This window comes from Petaurus breviceps, unplaced genomic scaffold, assembly GCF_028583685.1.
Source record: "Petaurus breviceps papuanus isolate PSGF00001 unplaced genomic scaffold, PetGlider_PUasm1.0 90339, whole genome shotgun sequence".
In the NCBI taxonomy this organism is placed as follows: Eukaryota; Metazoa; Chordata; class Mammalia; order Diprotodontia; family Petauridae; genus Petaurus; species Petaurus breviceps.
In genome coordinates, this window is record NW_027187223.1 from 100048 (window position 1) to 117922 (window position 17875).

Consider the following 17875-nt stretch of genomic DNA (forward strand, 5'->3'; position numbering starts at 1 on the left):
TTCCTTCCCCTTCACTCCCTCCTCTTCCTCTCCCTCCTTTTCTTCCTCCCTCTCTCCACTTAGCTCCTTTCCCCTCCCCGTCCCTCTTCCCCCTGCCCCTCAGACCACGGCCAGGAGCTGGCTTTCCTCCAGTGGTGAGTGGCCCCCAGGGTCTGCTCTCTCGTCCCTTTCTCTGCTGCCTGAGAGCATTTGGGAGCCACTGCCACTTGTGACAACATCTTTCTCTTCTTCCTCACTCACCTTTCCTATACATCCACTTTTTTTGGGGGGGGGAGGGGAAGGCAGGGCAATTGGGGTTAAGTGACTTGCCCAAGGTCGCACAGTGTCAAGTGTCTGAGGGCAGATTTGAACTTGGGTCCTCCTGACTCCAGGGCTGGTGCTCTATTCACTGCAGCGCCACCTAGTGGCCCCTATATCCACTTTTGGTGGAGTCCAAGTTTTATAAAACAAATCCTTTTCTTAAGGATTGTTTCTTTGTTTCCATGACTGTTTCCTTCATCCCCTGCTACCTTTACCCCAACAACAATGGTGACTCATCTCTTCAATGTTTTCAGTATTTTATCTTGGGATTGTCAGTGCTCAGTGCAGGGTCTGGCACATGGCGAGCACTGAGCCTAGTTCAAATCTGGCCTGTGACACCTGCTAGCTGTGTGACCTTAGGCAAGTCACTTCACCTCTATCAGATGAATTTACTCATCTGTAAAATGGAAATAATTATAGGACCTACCTCTCAGGGTGGTTGTGAGGATCAAATGAGCTAATATATAAAGTACTTAGGAAATGCGATAGAATTATGTAAACATTAGCTGATAGTATTATTACTAAACAATTCCACAAGTGACCTTTGAGTCTGTCTAGTCTAAACCCCTAATTTTACAGATGAGGAAACTGAGGCACAGAGAAGTTAAATGCCTTGCTTAATGTTATCCAGTCTAAGAGTAGAGTTTGAACCCAGGTCATCTGACTCAAAGTCCAACACCCTTTTTCTGCAATACCACAGTTTCCCCTATGTCCCCCTCAGGCTCAAAGACCACCTGGTTTAGGGTTAATATTCTCTAGGATTTACAGGGCACTTTAAAGTTTGTGAAGCATTTTCCATATCTTATTTTATCCAAGACTCCCAGGAAGTAGGCACTGTTATTATCCCCATTTTACAGATGAGGAAACTGAGGTAAGTGACACTTAGCTGCTACTACCATAAAGATGCTGCTTCTGGAATTGGCATCTGGGCCTCTCCAAAGCTTTGATTAATCAGCCACAGTAACAAGATTGGTCCCTTCTAGCATAAGATACTTGGTCTTTGGTCCCTCCTGAGGGTGCAGATGGAGAATTCATCAATATAGCCTCTGCATACAGAGTCCCCTGTGAAGTAGACTTGCTTCAATAGGTCTGGTAGTTCATCAGGGTGGGCACTCCACCCATTGGTGCAGATTGCAATCCCTACCCCACCCCCTTACCCCAACCCAACTCATTCTGTGCAATCCTTGTCTCTGTATACCCTCCCCAGCAGGGCAAGGGCTTGCCTCTGGGGTGACCTATGAAATACCAGGGCTCTTCATGTGTTCTCTCATGTACTTATGCAGCCCAAAGAGTCTAAATTTTGACAACCATAACCTGTAAAAGGTTATATAGCAAGTCAAGCAAGACTGTCTGGCTTGGTCTGCCTGATTCTCCTTCCAGGTATAGCCCACACAGCCAAATCCTTCACCCCAGCAAGTCACAGAGCAGAGCCCTGCTTGGAAGGGGGTTGGGGGAGGGGGGCAGCTGGCCAGACTTTTCCACAGACAACAAGCTCTAATCTTGCTTTAGCTACAATGTACTCTTAATGGAAGCTTAGATTCTGTATAAGGAGTAGCCTTGGAGTCAGAAGCGCATATGAATCCTAACTCTTATGCTAACTTGATGTGCAGCCTTGAATAAGTCCTTTCCCTAACTTGGGCCTCAGCTTCAGAGTTCATAGGATCCTGTGGGAAGAGACCTCAGAAACCATGGAATCCAACCCCTTCATTTTGCAAAGAAGGAAACTGAGGCCCAGGGAAAAGAAGTGGTCTTGTCCAGGGTCACACAGCCACAGGTTACACCCAAGCAGCCCCTTTTCCCTTGGGGACCCTTTGCTGTCCTGGATCTCTGGGAACAGTGTAGACCCAGAAATCTGGGGGGGGGGGGAAGGAAAGGGTAAATGGCTACAGAAAGGAAACAAAAGTCTGGTTTTTTGTTTGTTTGTTTTTTTGCTGGGGGAGTATGTCAAAAACTTTGTATCTCATTGGTTTCAACACCAGACCTCCGGAGTCCTGGCTGGTCTTTGTGCCAACCACAGTTCTTAGGCCTTCCAAAGTTGTTCATCTTTACAATTATGTTGTTATTATATAAATTATTCTGTTTTTGCTCATCTCACTTGGAATCAATTCATACAAGTCTTCCCAGGTTTTCCTCAAACTGTCCCTTTTGCCATTTCTTATGGCACAATAATATTCCATTACATTAATATGTCATAATTTATTTAGCCCAGTAATATTAAGTGACTCTCTCATGGTCACATGGTCACACAAAGTCCTTTCCTAGGTGAGTCAACCTCCCTGGGCCTCAGTTTCCACAACAATAAAATGAAGGGGCTGGACCAGATGACCCTTAATAAAAGGATTTGTTCCATAAAACTTCAAGGGGCCACCCTTGAGGACCTAGAGGACTACATGTGGCCTCGAGACTGCAGGTTCCCCACCCCTGCTAAAGAGGGTCATTCTAAAAGACACAGATCTAATTCCCCCCTCCCTCTGAGAATTCTGGTTGTAGTTAAATGTGGAATCTTATCACTGTGGCAACCAGCCATAAGCCTTCAGCTGCCATGTCTAGGAAGGTGACTTTGTCTCCCTCCTGTAGCTGTATACCCTTCCATTCCCGGCAGATTTCTGGGTTTGCAAAGTCCCCAGAGATCCAGGACAGCAAAGGGGTCCCCAAGGGAAAGGGAGTTGCTTGGCTGTAACCTGTGGCTTGTTGAGCATGCTATAAATAGACCTTTAGGGCCCAGTAACAGAATCCAGCCCCAGAAATGAAGAAAGTGACCAGTCTTCCATCCTCTACTTCCCTCGTAGTCCTTGGATGGCTTAATATTGTTTTGGGTGGAATGGGGGTGGGGGGAGTGAATAGTTAAGTGTCTCAGAATAGTGTGGGTTAATCGGCAAGTTGGGGGAGGGCAAATTACCACTTGAACAACAAAGACTCCAGATGGGAAAACTAGCAGTCAACGTCTATGCATGTGAAGAACCATGCCACCCTTTCCTCAGAGCTTAGATCGAAGATAGACACATTTAAATAAGATTGAAATAAATAGTTCATTTAGATAAATTTAAAATAAAAAATATTTAAATCAATTTATTAGCAAAGTCATTTAAATAAATTTCAATAAAACATTTAAATAAATTATAACCAAAACATTTAACTTTCCAATTCATCCCTCCTACTCTACTTCTTCCCCTCACCCATTGAATAACAACAACAAAAAACAGCAAAATAATGAAACCCATATGATAGATATTCATAGTTCACCAAAGCAACTTCCCGCCTTGACCATGCCAGAAAATGTACTCCTCTCTCTGCATTTAAAATTCATTGCTTGTCTGTCAGGAGGTATCATGTTTTCATCTTCAGTCCTTTGGACTTTCCATGGCATCTATCTGAGTTCTAAAGTTCTTGAAAGTTGTTTTTCTCTCTAATATTGTCATAATATTTACATTGTTCTCCTCACATCAACCTGCATCAGTTCATAGAGTTCTTCCTCTGAAGCTGCCCATTTTGTCATTAATGTTACAATCATGTGACATAGTTTGTTCCAGCCATTGCCCCTTAGTTTCCAATTTTTGGCTACTGTGAAAAAAGCTACTATAAACATTTTTGTATATATGGGTTCTTTTCCTCTTTGATCTCTTTGAAGAATATGCCTGGCAATGGTATTTCTGGGTCAAAGGGCAGGCACAGTTTGGTAACTTTCTGGGCATAGTTCCAAATTGCTTTCCAAAATGGCTGGACCAATTCACACCTCCACCAACAGTGCACTAAATGGACCTATTTTCCCACAGCTCCTCCAGCATTTGTCATTTACCTTTTTTCTCATCTTTGCCAGTCTGATGGGTGTGAGATAGAACCTCAAAGTTGCTTTCCTTTGCATTTCTCTAATTAGTAGTGATTTGGAGCATTTTTTCATTTGTTGATGGTTTGGGTTACTTCCTTTGAAAATTGCTGGTTCATATCCTTTGATCATTTATCTCTTGGGGAATAGCTTGGGCTTATAAAATTTGAATCAGTTCCATATATATCTTAGCTAAGATGCTTTTATCAGATAAACTTTTTGCAAAGATCTCCCCCCCCCCCCGTTTACCAGTTTCCCTTCTAATTTTAGCTGCATTAGATTTGTACAAGAACTCATTTTATATAATCAAAATTGTCTGTTTTATCATTTTAAAATTTCTGGACCTAATAAACAGTTCCCAGATGAGTATTTCTACATACTAAGGAGAACACCAAAAAATGATTATATATGAAACTGTAAATCTCTTTTCCATACCTCTCACTTTAAAAAAAAATATCAAAAAATTAGACCTGTTATTTTCGGAGCTTTCTTGCTTATTAACTATGCTACATTTTGAATTTTTGCACTTTGAAAAATGTTACAACGGCCCTCCTTTTTTTCCCTCTGGCATGACTATTACTAACCTCTACCCCCCACCCTACAATTTAAAAAAAAGAGAAAAAAACCACTCTTGTAAGCAGTAAGCATAACCAAACAAAACAACATCATCGTGGCCATGTCCAAACATGTTTGTCTCCTTCTACACCTTGAGTCTATCACCTCTGTGTCAAGAGCTGAGTAGCATGCTTCATCATGAATACCCCAGAAACATGGCCAGTCACCACATTCATCAGAGATCTTGACTCTTTCAAAGTTGTTTATCTTTTCAATTTTGTTGTCGTTGTAAAGATATTCTCTTGGTTCTCCCACTTCACTCTATTCTCCCCCAGGACTCCCTGAAATAATCTTTCCTCATTTCTTATGGTATAATTGTATTATATTCACATACCATGATTTGTTTGGCCATTCCCCAATTGATGGGCACCCCCTTAGTTACTAGTTCTTTTTTTCCCTTCCTTTTAATTTTCCCTCCCTTTGGGATCAACAAATTTGTTTTGCTTCCCATTATTCTCTGCTTTGGTGTTAGCTGCTCTCCCCCCATTTCTGCTTTGCTCCCTGTTGAGTTTTATTTATTTCTCATCAAACTTGTAAGTGATATCTGTGCATGTTTTCCCAACCCATCTATATCAGTTTCAGATAATAGTGAGGTTCATTTGATGCATGTTCCCCTCACCCCTTCTTCTATGTTTGTAAAATTGTTGCGTACTCCAATTATGAGAAATAATTAAGTTCTACCCCTTTCTTCCTCCTTCCTATACTAGTGTAATCCTTTTACCTTTCCTATACTTTGTCCTCTTAAACCCCTCAGGACAGAAGCAATATAGTCCCCATAGTGTCCTTTGAAGAGGTTCTGGAGACAAATCTATTTCTATTCCCTCGATTAGAATATTAGCACTGCAATGTCATATACCCTATTCCAATTGCTCAAATACATTTTCCTTCTTATTCAGGTCTGGTCTTTTCACCAGAGATGCTTGAAAGTCTACAATTCCAATAAAAGTCTATTTTTTTCTCCTATAGGATTGTACCTACTTTGCAAGGTAAGTTAGTCTTGCCTATAAGCATATATCTTTCGCTTTTTGGAATATTGTACATCAAGATCTCCTCTCTTTTTCAGTGAACGTTTTCCAGTCTTGTGTGATCATTACTGTAGTTCCTGGGTACTTGAACTCTTTGTTTCTAACTACTTAAAATATTTCTTATTTGCCATGGAAGCTCCGAATTTTGACTTTGACATTCCTGGTATTTTTCCTTTTGAGATTTTTTTCAGGAGGTAATAGGTGAATTCTTTCATTACTTTGTCCTCTAGTTCAAATAGATATAGATGGTTTTCATTTATTATTTCTTGAAATAGAGGGTCTAGGGGTCTTTTTTTAATCATGTTTTTCAGGTAATCCAGTGATTCTTAGATATCTCACTTTAACCTGTTTTCTCAGTTAGTTATTTATAATAATAGATATCCTACATTTTTTTCAATATTTTAATGTTTCACCTCAATATTTCTTACTGTTTCATGGAATCACTGCTTTCTGTTTGGGCTAGTCTTAATTTTCAGAAAGTCCAGTACTTGTTTAAAGTTTACCACTGTATGCTCCAAGATGTTTATTTTCTTTCCAATTCTTTGTTCCAAAACTTATATTTCCCTTTTTAATCTCATTTCTCCAGATATTTCTGTAGTCTTTGTGGAAAATCTGTGTTTTTTTCCTTTAAGTCTTTGCTTGAAGTTGTTGTAGACAGACTTTCTTCTTGGTTGGATTTCTGGGCATCTCTTGATGTATTAGAATTCTCTATAGTAGTCTATATCTTGGGTTTACTCATCTGTCCAGACTTACTTCTTGAACTGAGATTTGGTGCTAGCTAGCACGCAGACTTCTAACACTTGGTATATTTTTTAGTAAACATAGATCATAGTAAAGTGATCAGAGCAGCTGAGCATGTCTTGAGTCCCCTGTGTTTTTTTTTAAGCAATTGGGGTTAAGTAACTTTCTTAAGGTTACATGGCCAGGTGTTTCTGGGTGGGTGCTAAGTGTCTGAGCCTGGATTCAATCCCAGGTCATCCCGACTCTGGGGCCGGTGTTCTTACTCGCTGTGCTACCTGGCCACCCCTGGTCCCATGTGTTCTTACATTTATTTTCTACCTCCCAAGGCTGTCCCCACCTCCATCCCCAATATTTGAGGGTCAAAGTGCTGGATCTTCAAAGATCTCTATGGTATCTTTGGACGTATAAACATTACCCAGAGTGAACTGGTTGCTCTCAGTCCCAGTTGCTTCCAGAGTCCCTATTATGAATTTTGGTTTTCCTGGGGGAACTCTTTGTTCTCATTGCTTCTGGATATAGGTCCTTGCTGGTTACACATATCCCTGACCATATCCCTAGGAGATTACACTGGACTGCTGGTGCTGGCTTTGCTGGTAGTCCCTTTTTCCTATTGCCTCTGAGCCTCTAACTGAAGTCTAATGAAATTCTGGGGTGGAAGAAGCCACTTCGGGCAGTTTCTCATTGGATTTCTTGATCACTGTTTGTTCTGATGCAAACTTCAGGGTTTTGTTGTATTAGGTATGTGGGAGCTGAGTGACCTACGTCTTGTTCAGGCAGCCAGCTTCCACATGCAAGCATGAGGTCAGAGATGCTCCCTGTTAAGAGGCACATCCACATGCTACACCAAAACTCTTAATAATCTGACTGGTAGCAGATATGGTATAATGGAAAAAGCTTGGATCTACAGCTAAAAGACCCAGGTTCAAATCCATCCCCATGCTGTGTGAGCCTAAATAAGTAACAACCTTGCTGGATTTGTTTTGTCCCATGGAAGACGAGGGAGTGTGTTGAGATAATCATTAAGATCTTTTCCAGCTCCAAACCTTACAAAATTAACAATCTCCACTAGCAGCCTGTTATCCAAAGTGGGCCCAAAGGGCCAGTTAGGGCTCATTATCCACCACAGCCACAGCTCAGGCACCCTCCTTTCTCCCCACCTTCTAGATAGGAACGGTCCCTGGGTCACAAAATGAAACATTTGCTAGTTGACAGCCCGTGGTCATCAAAGCTCAGGAAATACAGGGTAAAGATGATTCCATTTGGGCATGAGGTGAAAGCAGATGCAGAATTAGGCAGGGGTCAAACCCAGGGCCCTCAGATTGCTGAACCCCAAGACCATTGGAAGCAATCAGCTCAAAATCTGGGAGGACTTCACAAAGGAGGCAAATACTTTCTGGCTTTTGTTGTTGTTCCATCGTGCCAACTGTCTATGGGATTTTCTTGGCAAAGACACTGGAGGGGTTTGCCATTTTCTTCCCCAGTTTTATGCAGGCAGGGCTTGAGTGATTTGCCCACTGTCATACGGCTAGTAAGTACCCGAGGCCAGATCTGAACTCTGGTCTTGGGGGTGGCTAGGTGGTGCAGTGAATAGAGCATTGGCTCTGAAGTCAGGAGGACCTGAGTTCAAATCCAACCTCAGACACTTAACAAAAAACTAGCCATGTGACTTTGGGCAAGTCACTTAACCCCAATTGCCCTACCTTCCTCCCTCCAAAAACAGCAAAAAAAAAAATGTGATGTCTGGTCTTTCTGATCCAAGCCTGGTGCTCTCTCCACTGAGCCAGCTCTCCAATTCTCTCCCTTCCAGCCACAAAAGCTGGCACATTGGCTAACCTATGATCAATCAATAAGCAAGCATTCATTAACCACCTACTATGTGTCAGATGCCATACTGAGTGCCAGAGGCACAAATACAAAAATGAAAAAGCCCCTGTCCTTGGAGCTTATATTCTATCAAGGGAAATGTAGAGGAGTAGACACAACACACACGTTTAAGTAAATACAAAGTAATTGGATGGAGCGGGGTGGTGCTAGCAGCTGGGAGGATCCTGAAAAGGCCGAGTGTAAGAGGCGGTGCTTCAGGGCGCGGGATGAGGTCAGGCCTGCACTTTAGGAAAATCCCTTTGGCAGCTGTGCAGAAGATGGACTGGAGACGAAAGGGAGCCCAATGAGGAAGCTGTTGTAATAGTCCAGGTGAAAGGCCATGGGAGCCTGAACTAGGGTGTTGGTGGTGAGAATGGAGAGGAGACAGATGGAAGATACATTATGGAAGTCGAATTGACGAGACTTACAGAACAATTGCCCCGTTTGAGCCCAATAAAGACATGACTGGCTTTTTCCAGATGTTGTGTCCTTCAGTAATCACTCTGCCAGCCAGCCAGGCCACAGGGATGGGCTTGCTGGAAGGGAGGGGAGGGAGACTGTGGTGGGAGTGTAGAATTTCACTGCTTTGGGGCCTAGAAGGGGAAAGGCAAGGAGGAAGAAAGTGTGGAGTAGATGAAGGTTTTGCCTTACATTTCAATTAACTCTGCTCAAGCCAGAAACCACAGAATCAGGCTTGACCCTTCCTCACTGCTGTCTCTCTGTCTTTGTATCTTGTCTCTTAGAGTCATCCATGAGATGTCCTAAACGGCACCCCAAGCCAGACTCCAAGGTTCCTGCTTCACACTGAATGTACCTCATTGGCCCCTGTTGCCATGGAGACATACAGGGATACCCACCCTGAGGAGCACACAAAGATTAAGGGCAGGGCAGCCGGTGGGGAGCATCAGAGCAAAGGAGCAGAAAGCAAAGCTCTTGGGCAGGCACCTGAACTTGAAGGCCCTGGCTCTGAGCTGCCCCCAGCAGGACCTGGCAAGTTCAAGAAGACAGCACTGAAGCTTTTTGGTGGCAAAAGGAGCATTTGTACTCTGCCCAGCTTTTTGGGGGGTGGCCGAAGCAAAGGGCCAGGGAAAGGAACTGCAAAAAGGGGTCTGTGCAAGAGTAAGACCCATGATGGTCTGCAGGAGGCCTCCCAGGAGTCAGACTCACCATCTGTCAAAGGGGCCAACCACAGCTCACCCCTAGCTAGATCACTCCACCTGCTTCCCAGCTCCCTAAGCTCCCATGGGGCCCTGGAGACAGGAACATGCCTCAAGAAATCTCCACCCAGAGGTCCTGAGAAGCCCAGGCCAGAGAGGGCTTCAGCTGCTCCCCGGCCAAAGAAAGGATTGAAAGGATTATTCAGTAGTATTCGCCGCCACCGTAAGCCCAAGGCCTCCGAGCCTGAGCGAAGTTCCCCTGACAAAGAAGTATTGGAGGCACCCAGAGAAGGGCCTGAGGAGCCTCCAGGGTCAGCCCCTCAGCTCAGCACCAGGGACGAGTGCTTGGCCCTCCTGCCAACAAACGCGAAAGCCATTGAAGTCCAAGGCCCAGAACCAGACCCCCCTCTACCAGTTGCTGGGGAGATGTCCCAGAAGAACCCAGAGCAACTCTTGGATGCTTCTATCTCAGTACCGCCCACACTTGACACTAATCCTGAACCTGGTGGCCCAGAGTTGAGGGGAGATGAAGAGGAGGGCGAGTCCTCCTTGGGCCTCTCTGGGGACCAGTTGAACCTCCTCTTTGGGGATGTCACATCCCTAAAGAGTTTTGATTCCCTGACAGGCTGTGGGGACATCATTGCAGAGCAGGACGTGGACAGTATCAGTGAAAGCATCATCTCTGCAGAGCGGGGACCTGGGCGAGAATCAGCCAAACGGAGCTCTTGCCTAGTCACCTACCAAGGGGGTGGTGAGGAGATGGCCATGCCTGAGGAAATGGAGGAAGAGGAGGAGGAAGAGGAAGAGGAGGAAGAAGAAGAGGAGGAAGAGGAAGAGGAAGCCATGGGACATTTGTCTGAAAGGGCCGACTCAGCACAGGAAGGGGCCACCACCATCTATCACCTCACTGGGGAGCTGGGCCCCCACGGCTGCTTCCTATTTGAGGGGGCCCGGCCATACTCTGATCCTGAGCCTGGAGAGCTCCTGACTCCCCAAAGTGACCAGCAAGAGTCTGCCCCTAATAGCGATGAAGGTTACTATGACTCAAACACACCAGGACCAGATGATGATTCTGGTGATGGCCTGGACCCTGGGAAGAAAGACCGATTGCCACGGGACAGCTACAGTGGGGATGCCCTGTATGAGTTCTTTGAGCCCTGTGACAGCCTTACAGGCTCCCCACCAGGGGATGAAGGCCTGTTTGACCCTCCAGGCCCTGGCCCTGAACTCTTTGACAGTTTCTTGTCTTTTGAACCCTTTCCCTCCAACAAAGGGCCGGACCCCAATCTGGGCACCATGGAGACAGAGGAGGAAAGGCTGGTGGCCATTCAGAGACAGCTGCTCTACTGGGAGCTCCGGAGGAAGAGACAGGAGCCCCAAGGGCCCTATTCTCAACGGGAAAAGCCCAGTGAAGAGTATAACAAGAGGCTCCTAGGCCCTTTCAGGAAGAATACAGAAGGGGACCCAGGGGTGCTGATCCCTGCCAGTCGGAACCACAACTCGGTCTATTCCGTTGCCCCAGTTTGGAGGGATTTTTCACCTCCAGAAAAATGTTATGAGTGGAAAGGCCAAAACAGCTGCCTGCTTCAGCTCTGCCCAGGTGACAGAGTGTTTGAGTCAGGCCCAGAGGAGACTGGCTTTGAAGGGGGGTCCCCAGGTAGGACCTATGGTGCTTACTCGCCGGTGGAAAGCCCAGAAGTAGATGCAGAAGACCGGGAGGAAGATCCTGCAGTGAGCTTCTCCCAGGCCCTGGTGGAGTTCACGAGCAACGGGACCCTATTCTCTAGCCTTTCAGGCAGCTCTGATTCTGACTCGTCTTTTGCCCAGAACCTCCCGGCGCTGCCACCCATGGTGACCTTTGACATTGCTGATGTGGAACGGGAAGGGGAAGGGGAGTGCGAGGGCCCCCCAGAGTTCCACACTGATGATGAGGACTTTGATGTAGGCTACATTCCCAAGGAGGCCTTGGATGACTTGGATGACCGCCTCTTCCCTGGCTCCTTCCGAGGCTTCCCCTGGGGGGTGGGCAGCCTCCCCCGGCACCTGGGTCTGCCTGGCTTGAGCCCTCCCCCCCTGCCACCTCCCGTGACCCTTAACAGGAGGAGCCGCTCCCTGGACACAGAGACCTTGGAACTGGAATTGGCTGGCTCTCAGCTAGCCCCAACTTACATGGAGTCTGGGAAGCTGGCAGAGCCTGTGGAGGGAAGGTGGGGTTGGGAGAGCCCTTTGGGTTCCTACCTAGAGGCCCCAGAAGCATATGACTGGCCAGCCTGGGCCCCCTGTTCTCTACCAACAGGGCCTGGCCATGGCTGGCAGCAACCAGATGTTGCTAGAACCCCATTTGGGTCCCCAGCCTTCTATGGCTCCCTGCAGGGGCTAGCTCCAAGGGACTCCTGGGATCGAGGGCCCCAAGTTCAGCAGCCGGCAGTCCGCCCTTCTCACCTGGACTTGCAGGGGGGCTCATGCTGGAATCCTCATGCACATTATGCCCAGGCAGAGGTCAAGAAGCAGGCATTCATGGTGCCTGTGGAACCCAAAGGGTCTACCAGAGGCTTCTCTGGTCTTCCTGCCAAGTGTAAATCTGTGGGTATTATCCAAGGGGCACCCCACTCCCCTCAGGGCTGGGAAGAACATCCCAAATGGCATCCCTTGCAGTCTAGGGGCACCAACACCAGCCAGCTCAAGGGAAGGGGCAGCCATGGAGTTTCCTTTCCTCCCAGTAACCCGTCCAGTGCTGTGAATGTAACTGCAGCCAAATAGCACCTGATACAGCTGCTGGGGCCTGAGACCCTCGTGCAAGGTCCAGAACATGAGAGGTGCTCGCTGCTGAAGTCAAAAAGCATCTTGGCCAATGAAAACTATTCTGACTTCTAAAGGTTCTTTCTCTCCATCATTGGCTGTATTAGATGGAATATATATCCCCATGAGACAACAGGTGCACACCTACCTGTTTTTTGGATTTCTTAAGATCTGTTCAGGGTTTTGGCTGCTGTGACTTCATACTCACAATGCCTACCAAGTCAGTGATGCAGCTTTTCTTGAACACACCATAGCACCGATTACCAGCAAGGGACCAGCCCCTCCCCTCCCCCCAGCCCCCATCTATCTAGTGGATGTACTTTATTATAGACAGGAAATCATGGTGCAACCCTCCCCCCACTTCACTGTATTTGCCACCTTTGGCTCAAGGGTGAGACTATCCCCTCTGGCATCTGTACCCGATGTCCTTAGAGTGGCATAAGGCTAGCTGCCAAGTCTATGGTTATTGTTCCATAACCACAAGGGGACCTTGTAACCTGGGCTTTGGAGTGACTTGGAGTGGACAAAATCCCCATTCCTCAGTGGAAGGACTGGACTTTTCTAGGGAAAAACAGGAAATGGGTCTGTTGCTGGCGCTGCCCACAGAGTGTTGTCTTTTCCTCTCAATAAGCTAAAATGTTGGTGTCTAACTAAGTCGCTTTCAATTTTTCCCCCTGTTTTCCTCAGAAGCAAGTTTTCATAATCTCATCACAAGGAATGTATTCTTTCCATTAGAGTATGGGATTGTGAGACAGCCTAAATGAGGCTTTGCTGGGCTTTGAGGTGCTTTTCAGTGGTTTTGTTGTTGGCGTGGTGTTGGTGTTGGTGGTTTGATTTGGTTTGCTTTTTTAAGATAAGCAGGAGAGTGGAGTGAGGAGGAGGTATGAAGATTTGTCCAAGTCCTCAATCCAAACACCCCATGCATTGATAGGGGGTGAGGGGGCTGCAGCTTCTTGAGTCCAGCGTCCTGGCACGCTGTCTTGCAAGCTTCACTCTGGTCGGAAGCAAAAGTGAGGACCTGTTGCTATTTAGCTAGCTGGCTCCAAGTTCTGCCGTTGGACCAGCTAAGCTACCAGAGGCATCTCTGGCTTCTCCTGAGTATCAGAAGAGCATTGATCTGCCAATTCCATATGCCCCGCCCCCCTCCCCCAGCCTCTGCCACACTGCTGCACCGAGAATTGCATGATAGTGACAGTTCCACTTTACGGATCAATCAGTTTCCCCCTCCTGCTTTTTTTTTTTTTTATCATTTTTTAATATTTAGGTTATAAGTGATGGTGGGGAAGAGCTCCCTGGCATGTGTCCATGAGGGAGGCTTCTTGGTGCAGTGGGGGAAAAAAAGGATTTGAAGTCAGATGACCTGGTTTCAAAGCCTGGCTCTGCCACTTAACTTAGCTGTGTGACCCTGGGCAAGTCACTTCCCCTCTCTTGGCTTCAGTTTCCTCATCTGTAAAATGAGGGGTTTGGATTTGTGGCTTCTAAGGTCCTTTCCTGCTCTGTTTATGATTTTCTGAATAAGGGCTGCTGAAATCCCATGGGGAGCCTCTCATTATTCATGGGAAGAGATGGGCTCTGAGTAATTCTGCTTGAATTTCTTTCTTTTGAATTGCATGCAAGATATTAGTCGTCTGGGTGTGTAATGACCCAAATTTTGACTTATTTCCCCCTCCCTCTACTTGGATCTGGAAGGATAAGGTTACCAGGGCTTTCCATTTGGAGAAGGGTGCCTGAACAGCTGCTGCAGGATTCCAAAGGGGCTAGGACTGCTATCTCAGGGATCACAGCGTCTTGGCAGTAGCCATTGGTCAAGGAACCGGGTCATCTCCTTTTTGTAGTTTGGGTGTCCTTGGATGGATTTGGTCAGTTGAAGGGTCATGCCTTTGGATGACAAGATGACACCAAGCTGTCCCCTGACTAGAACCAGTGCTAGCTGATGGTTTATGCTGACAGGGCCTTTCCTTCCTCTTAGTGAAGGCCCCACCCTTGTTATGAGGCCTTGCATTACAGAAAAATGTGCCCACATTCCTCCTCCCTGGCCTCCGGCCAAGGCTGTCCAGGGAGGTGGGAGCTGAAATATGTCTGGCTGGTCTGGCAAGAAGTCACCAGTCTCAGCCCACCCCTGGCCCTGGGTTTTCCTTCAGGGCAGCCGAAGTTTCTGTTTGCTCATGTGAACTGAGCCACCTCAGCCTCTTTAGCCCATGCCAATGAAGGGCTAAACCAGCCAGCATGGGAAAAGAAGAGAGGAACTGGGTGGCAAGGCCTTGGAAGATTGCCAGCAGAGCAAAAGTCAGGAACCTGAAATAAGGCACCAGCCACTTGGGCTGTCCTGGGGGCAGTCACAGTGCCCCAAATCCTCCCTAACTATCAGCAAAGACAGTTGGGGCTCCAGCTGAGACTTCTTCCCTCTGTTTGGGCCCAAGATGAGACTGGGAGCAGGAGGAATCACATGCAAGAAAGGGCATGGAGCCCACCTTTGGGCTGCAGGATTGAATGAAAGCCAAAGCAACCAGTTGCATTAATACGCACATGCTCAGTGCAGGCTGATCCCACTTTAGGATGGGTGGCTGGTCATTATCCTTGACAGTTAGGGGCTCACTCTTTGTCTAGACGGCCTAGGGGAAGAAGAGGAGACTAGTTAAGCTAGGCTTAGAGATGGCACCTTGAGCCAGCTCAGGTCCAAGAAATGAAGTAGATCACAGGTGGTAAGATAGGGGACACAGGTCAGTTGGAGAGTTCAGTTCCAAACTGCTGCTGCTGTGAAAAATGATTGATCCTGAGACTTGAGACCATAGAATTTAGAATTGGAAAGGGCCTTCATGATCATCTAGTCCAACCTCTTCATTTTTTAGATGGGGAAACTGAGGCCCAAGTTGCAGAGCTCCAAATCCCATTCTTCTTCCAATGCCTCAGGCTTTGACTGGAGGAAGGAAGGAGGCCCTGGAATAGAAAGTGCTTGCCTAGAAGAGTACAGGAAGATCCTATTTTCTCAACTAGATCTCCTAAATCCATTGCTGAACACTCAGCCAGACTTCCTGTCCCAGGAACACTGGTAAAATAGCCCAAAAGAGTGCATTTGAAATCAAAAGACATGGGTTTGAATTTCTATTCCGATACTTAATAGTTGGGCAAATCCCTTCCTCTCTCTGGGCCTCAGTTTTCCTTTTCTGTAAAAAGTTGGGGCGGCTAGATGGCGCAGTGAATAGAGCAGCAGCCCTGGAGTCAGGAGGACCTGAGTTCACATCCAGCTTCAGATGCTTAACACTAACCATGTGACCTTGGGCAAGTCACCTAACCCCAATTGCCCTGCATTCCCCCCTCCAAAAAACAAACAAACAAACAAAAACAGAACAAGTTAGGCTAGATGCTGTCTAAGCACCCTTTCAGCTCTGAATGGGATGATGGCATCATGACTTGGCTCCCCTTTGCAGTCCGGGCAGGACATCCTGTCTTAGCACCTAGTTGGAGCTCCCCCATCCCTCACCCCCCCCCACACACACACCTGAAGGACATCCTAGCCAGCTAGGCTCCACCTTCTGCCCTCTGGGAAATGAGAGCCTTGGAGCTCTGCTCAGAGTGGTGAGAAGCAGCCTGGCTCCCCGAATCTACACCTTGAGTCAAGCAGGAAGCCAAGAGCCTCTTATGAACAGGGGTCTCCCTAGCACCTGCATAGGGGAGGTAGGGCAGGGTTTGGAGGGTGCCTGCTTCAGCTTCTCCAGGGATATGTTGCATCCAAGTTGCTTTTAATATATATATATATATACATATATATATATATATATATATATATATATAAAACGCATATTTTGTCTATTTTTGTTTTGTTTTTATTTTATATTCATGGAAAATGTTTATCGACGGTTCTTTTCTTATATATTTTATTTTTAAGCATTGCTGTTTACAATTTTAAGAGAAGTCGACAGATATTATTTCTGCTTGTACAAAGAGGGTGTCTCAGCTGCCTCAACACTGTGTGTGATATTGGGCAGGTCACATTGCTCTCTCTGGGCCTCTTTCCCAATCTGTGAAATAAGCCAGATAGATTAGAATTGACCTTTAGGTCTTACCTGGCTCCTGATCCTGTGACTAGTATTGCCTCCCCCCATCCCTAATATAGCATGTTGGTCCCCTTGTGGTCCCAGCAGGAGATGCCCAGGCACAAGGGCTATGTAGTACCTGGGGCTTCTAACTTGGTGTAGATGCTTTTTTAAATTATTTCTGGCTTTCTATTGTTAAGTGCTCTGTATGTGTGTGTGTAGTACAGGAAATTTTCTGGCCTCCATGCCTCTTTTCTCCTCCTGCCCTTGGTCTTATGAGTTAGAATGCCCAGGACACACTTACTTGGTGAATTCCTAAAACACATGTTTGGGTTTTTGTTTTGTTTTGTTTTGTTTTTTGGCCGATCGCAGAGGGCTTTGGGCCCTGAACTTATGACTCTGGATCAGAGACCTGCTTTCTCTCTCCAAGGGGCAGGGATCAGGGAGATGCTTCCTTCCACGGCCCCTTCCCTTCCACTTCTGGGAGTTGATTGTGAAGGACCTCCTTGAGATCCAAATTGGTTTTTGGTAGAACTTCTTACCCCACACCCCACATGGGAATAAGGTTTGGGGACCAGTCATCACCTGCCTGCGTTTCCCTTGGCCCCTTTCCCCTCCCTCCCTGCCCTGGCTTGATTATGGGGTAGAGAGAGGGAGCGTTCTTAAATGAATGTTCCTGTTATTTTCGGTGCTCAAATTTTCCCTGCTTTGCCCAGGGGGTGGGAGGGAAGCTTATTGGGAAGGGCTGAGGGAGAATGTAAGCATATGTCCTGTGTTATGTCGGCTACTGGGGAATGAGAAAGGAAAGGTAGCTAGAGTCTGCTGAGGGTGGGGCACCCCCACTCCAGTCTTTGGAGTTTGGTTCTGTACAGTAACTATGAACCTGCTTCTCCATGCTAGCTTTCAGGTTGTTTGGATTGAACCCTGCAATGCTGACATTCTAACATCTTAACCTTCAACCCCCTCCCAAACAAGCCCTTGCTTAAAGTGCTCCATCTTTAACTACAGCCCCTGAAAGAAATTCCTTGGTCCTTGGTGCTCTGCTCAGAGGCCTCCCCTTCCCCAGGAACTTTGCCCAGCTTGGCTTCTTTGATTCCTCCTTCCATCTTTTAAACCTCCTGACTTTTCGTAATGAATGTTCATTTTGCAGATTCTAATAAACTTCTGGGTTTTAGAGAGATCACTGTGTCCTTGGTGTGCCTTCCCGTCGTTCCCATTAGTCAGCCTTTTTGGCGGCTTGCTGCTTATTGAGTAGAAAGCTGTAGGGTCAAACTGGGCAGCTGTGGTGCTGGATTTCAAGTCACACCTGCATTTTAATGCCAGCTGCTTGTGGTGATGGGGACACTCTGAAGGGCCAATGTGCTATTAGTAGGCTTTGGGTGCTGGCTTTGAGATTTAACTTTGAATCCCAGCTCTGCTCCTTCATGCCCATATGACCTTGGGCAAGTCAGTTCACTCCCTGGACCTCATTTTCCCCCTCTGTAAAAGAGGGGGTTAGACTTACTAGCCATGTGACCT

The 17875-nt window shown here is 46.8% G+C and overlaps 1 protein-coding gene across 5 annotated transcripts in view; it reads left to right on the plus strand.

Moving 5' to 3' along the window:
- The window catches only part of AMER1 (APC membrane recruitment protein 1), a 25490-nt gene extending 7955 nt beyond the window's left edge, over window positions 1-17535 (plus strand). For 4 of the 5 annotated variants that reach the window (XM_069108276.1, XM_069108275.1, XM_069108274.1 and 1 more), the window contains one exon: window positions 9111-17535. In XM_069108276.1, the coding sequence (XP_068964377.1) occupies window positions 9201-12284 (3084 nt within the window). In that variant the 5' untranslated portion in view covers window positions 9111-9200 and the 3' untranslated portion in view covers window positions 12285-17535. Of the gene's footprint in view, window positions 1-5634; window positions 5725-9110 lie in introns of all 5 variants that reach the window. The other variant, XM_069108278.1, reaches the window with a different exon arrangement.
- The last annotated feature ends 340 nt before the right edge of the window (window positions 17536-17875 follow it).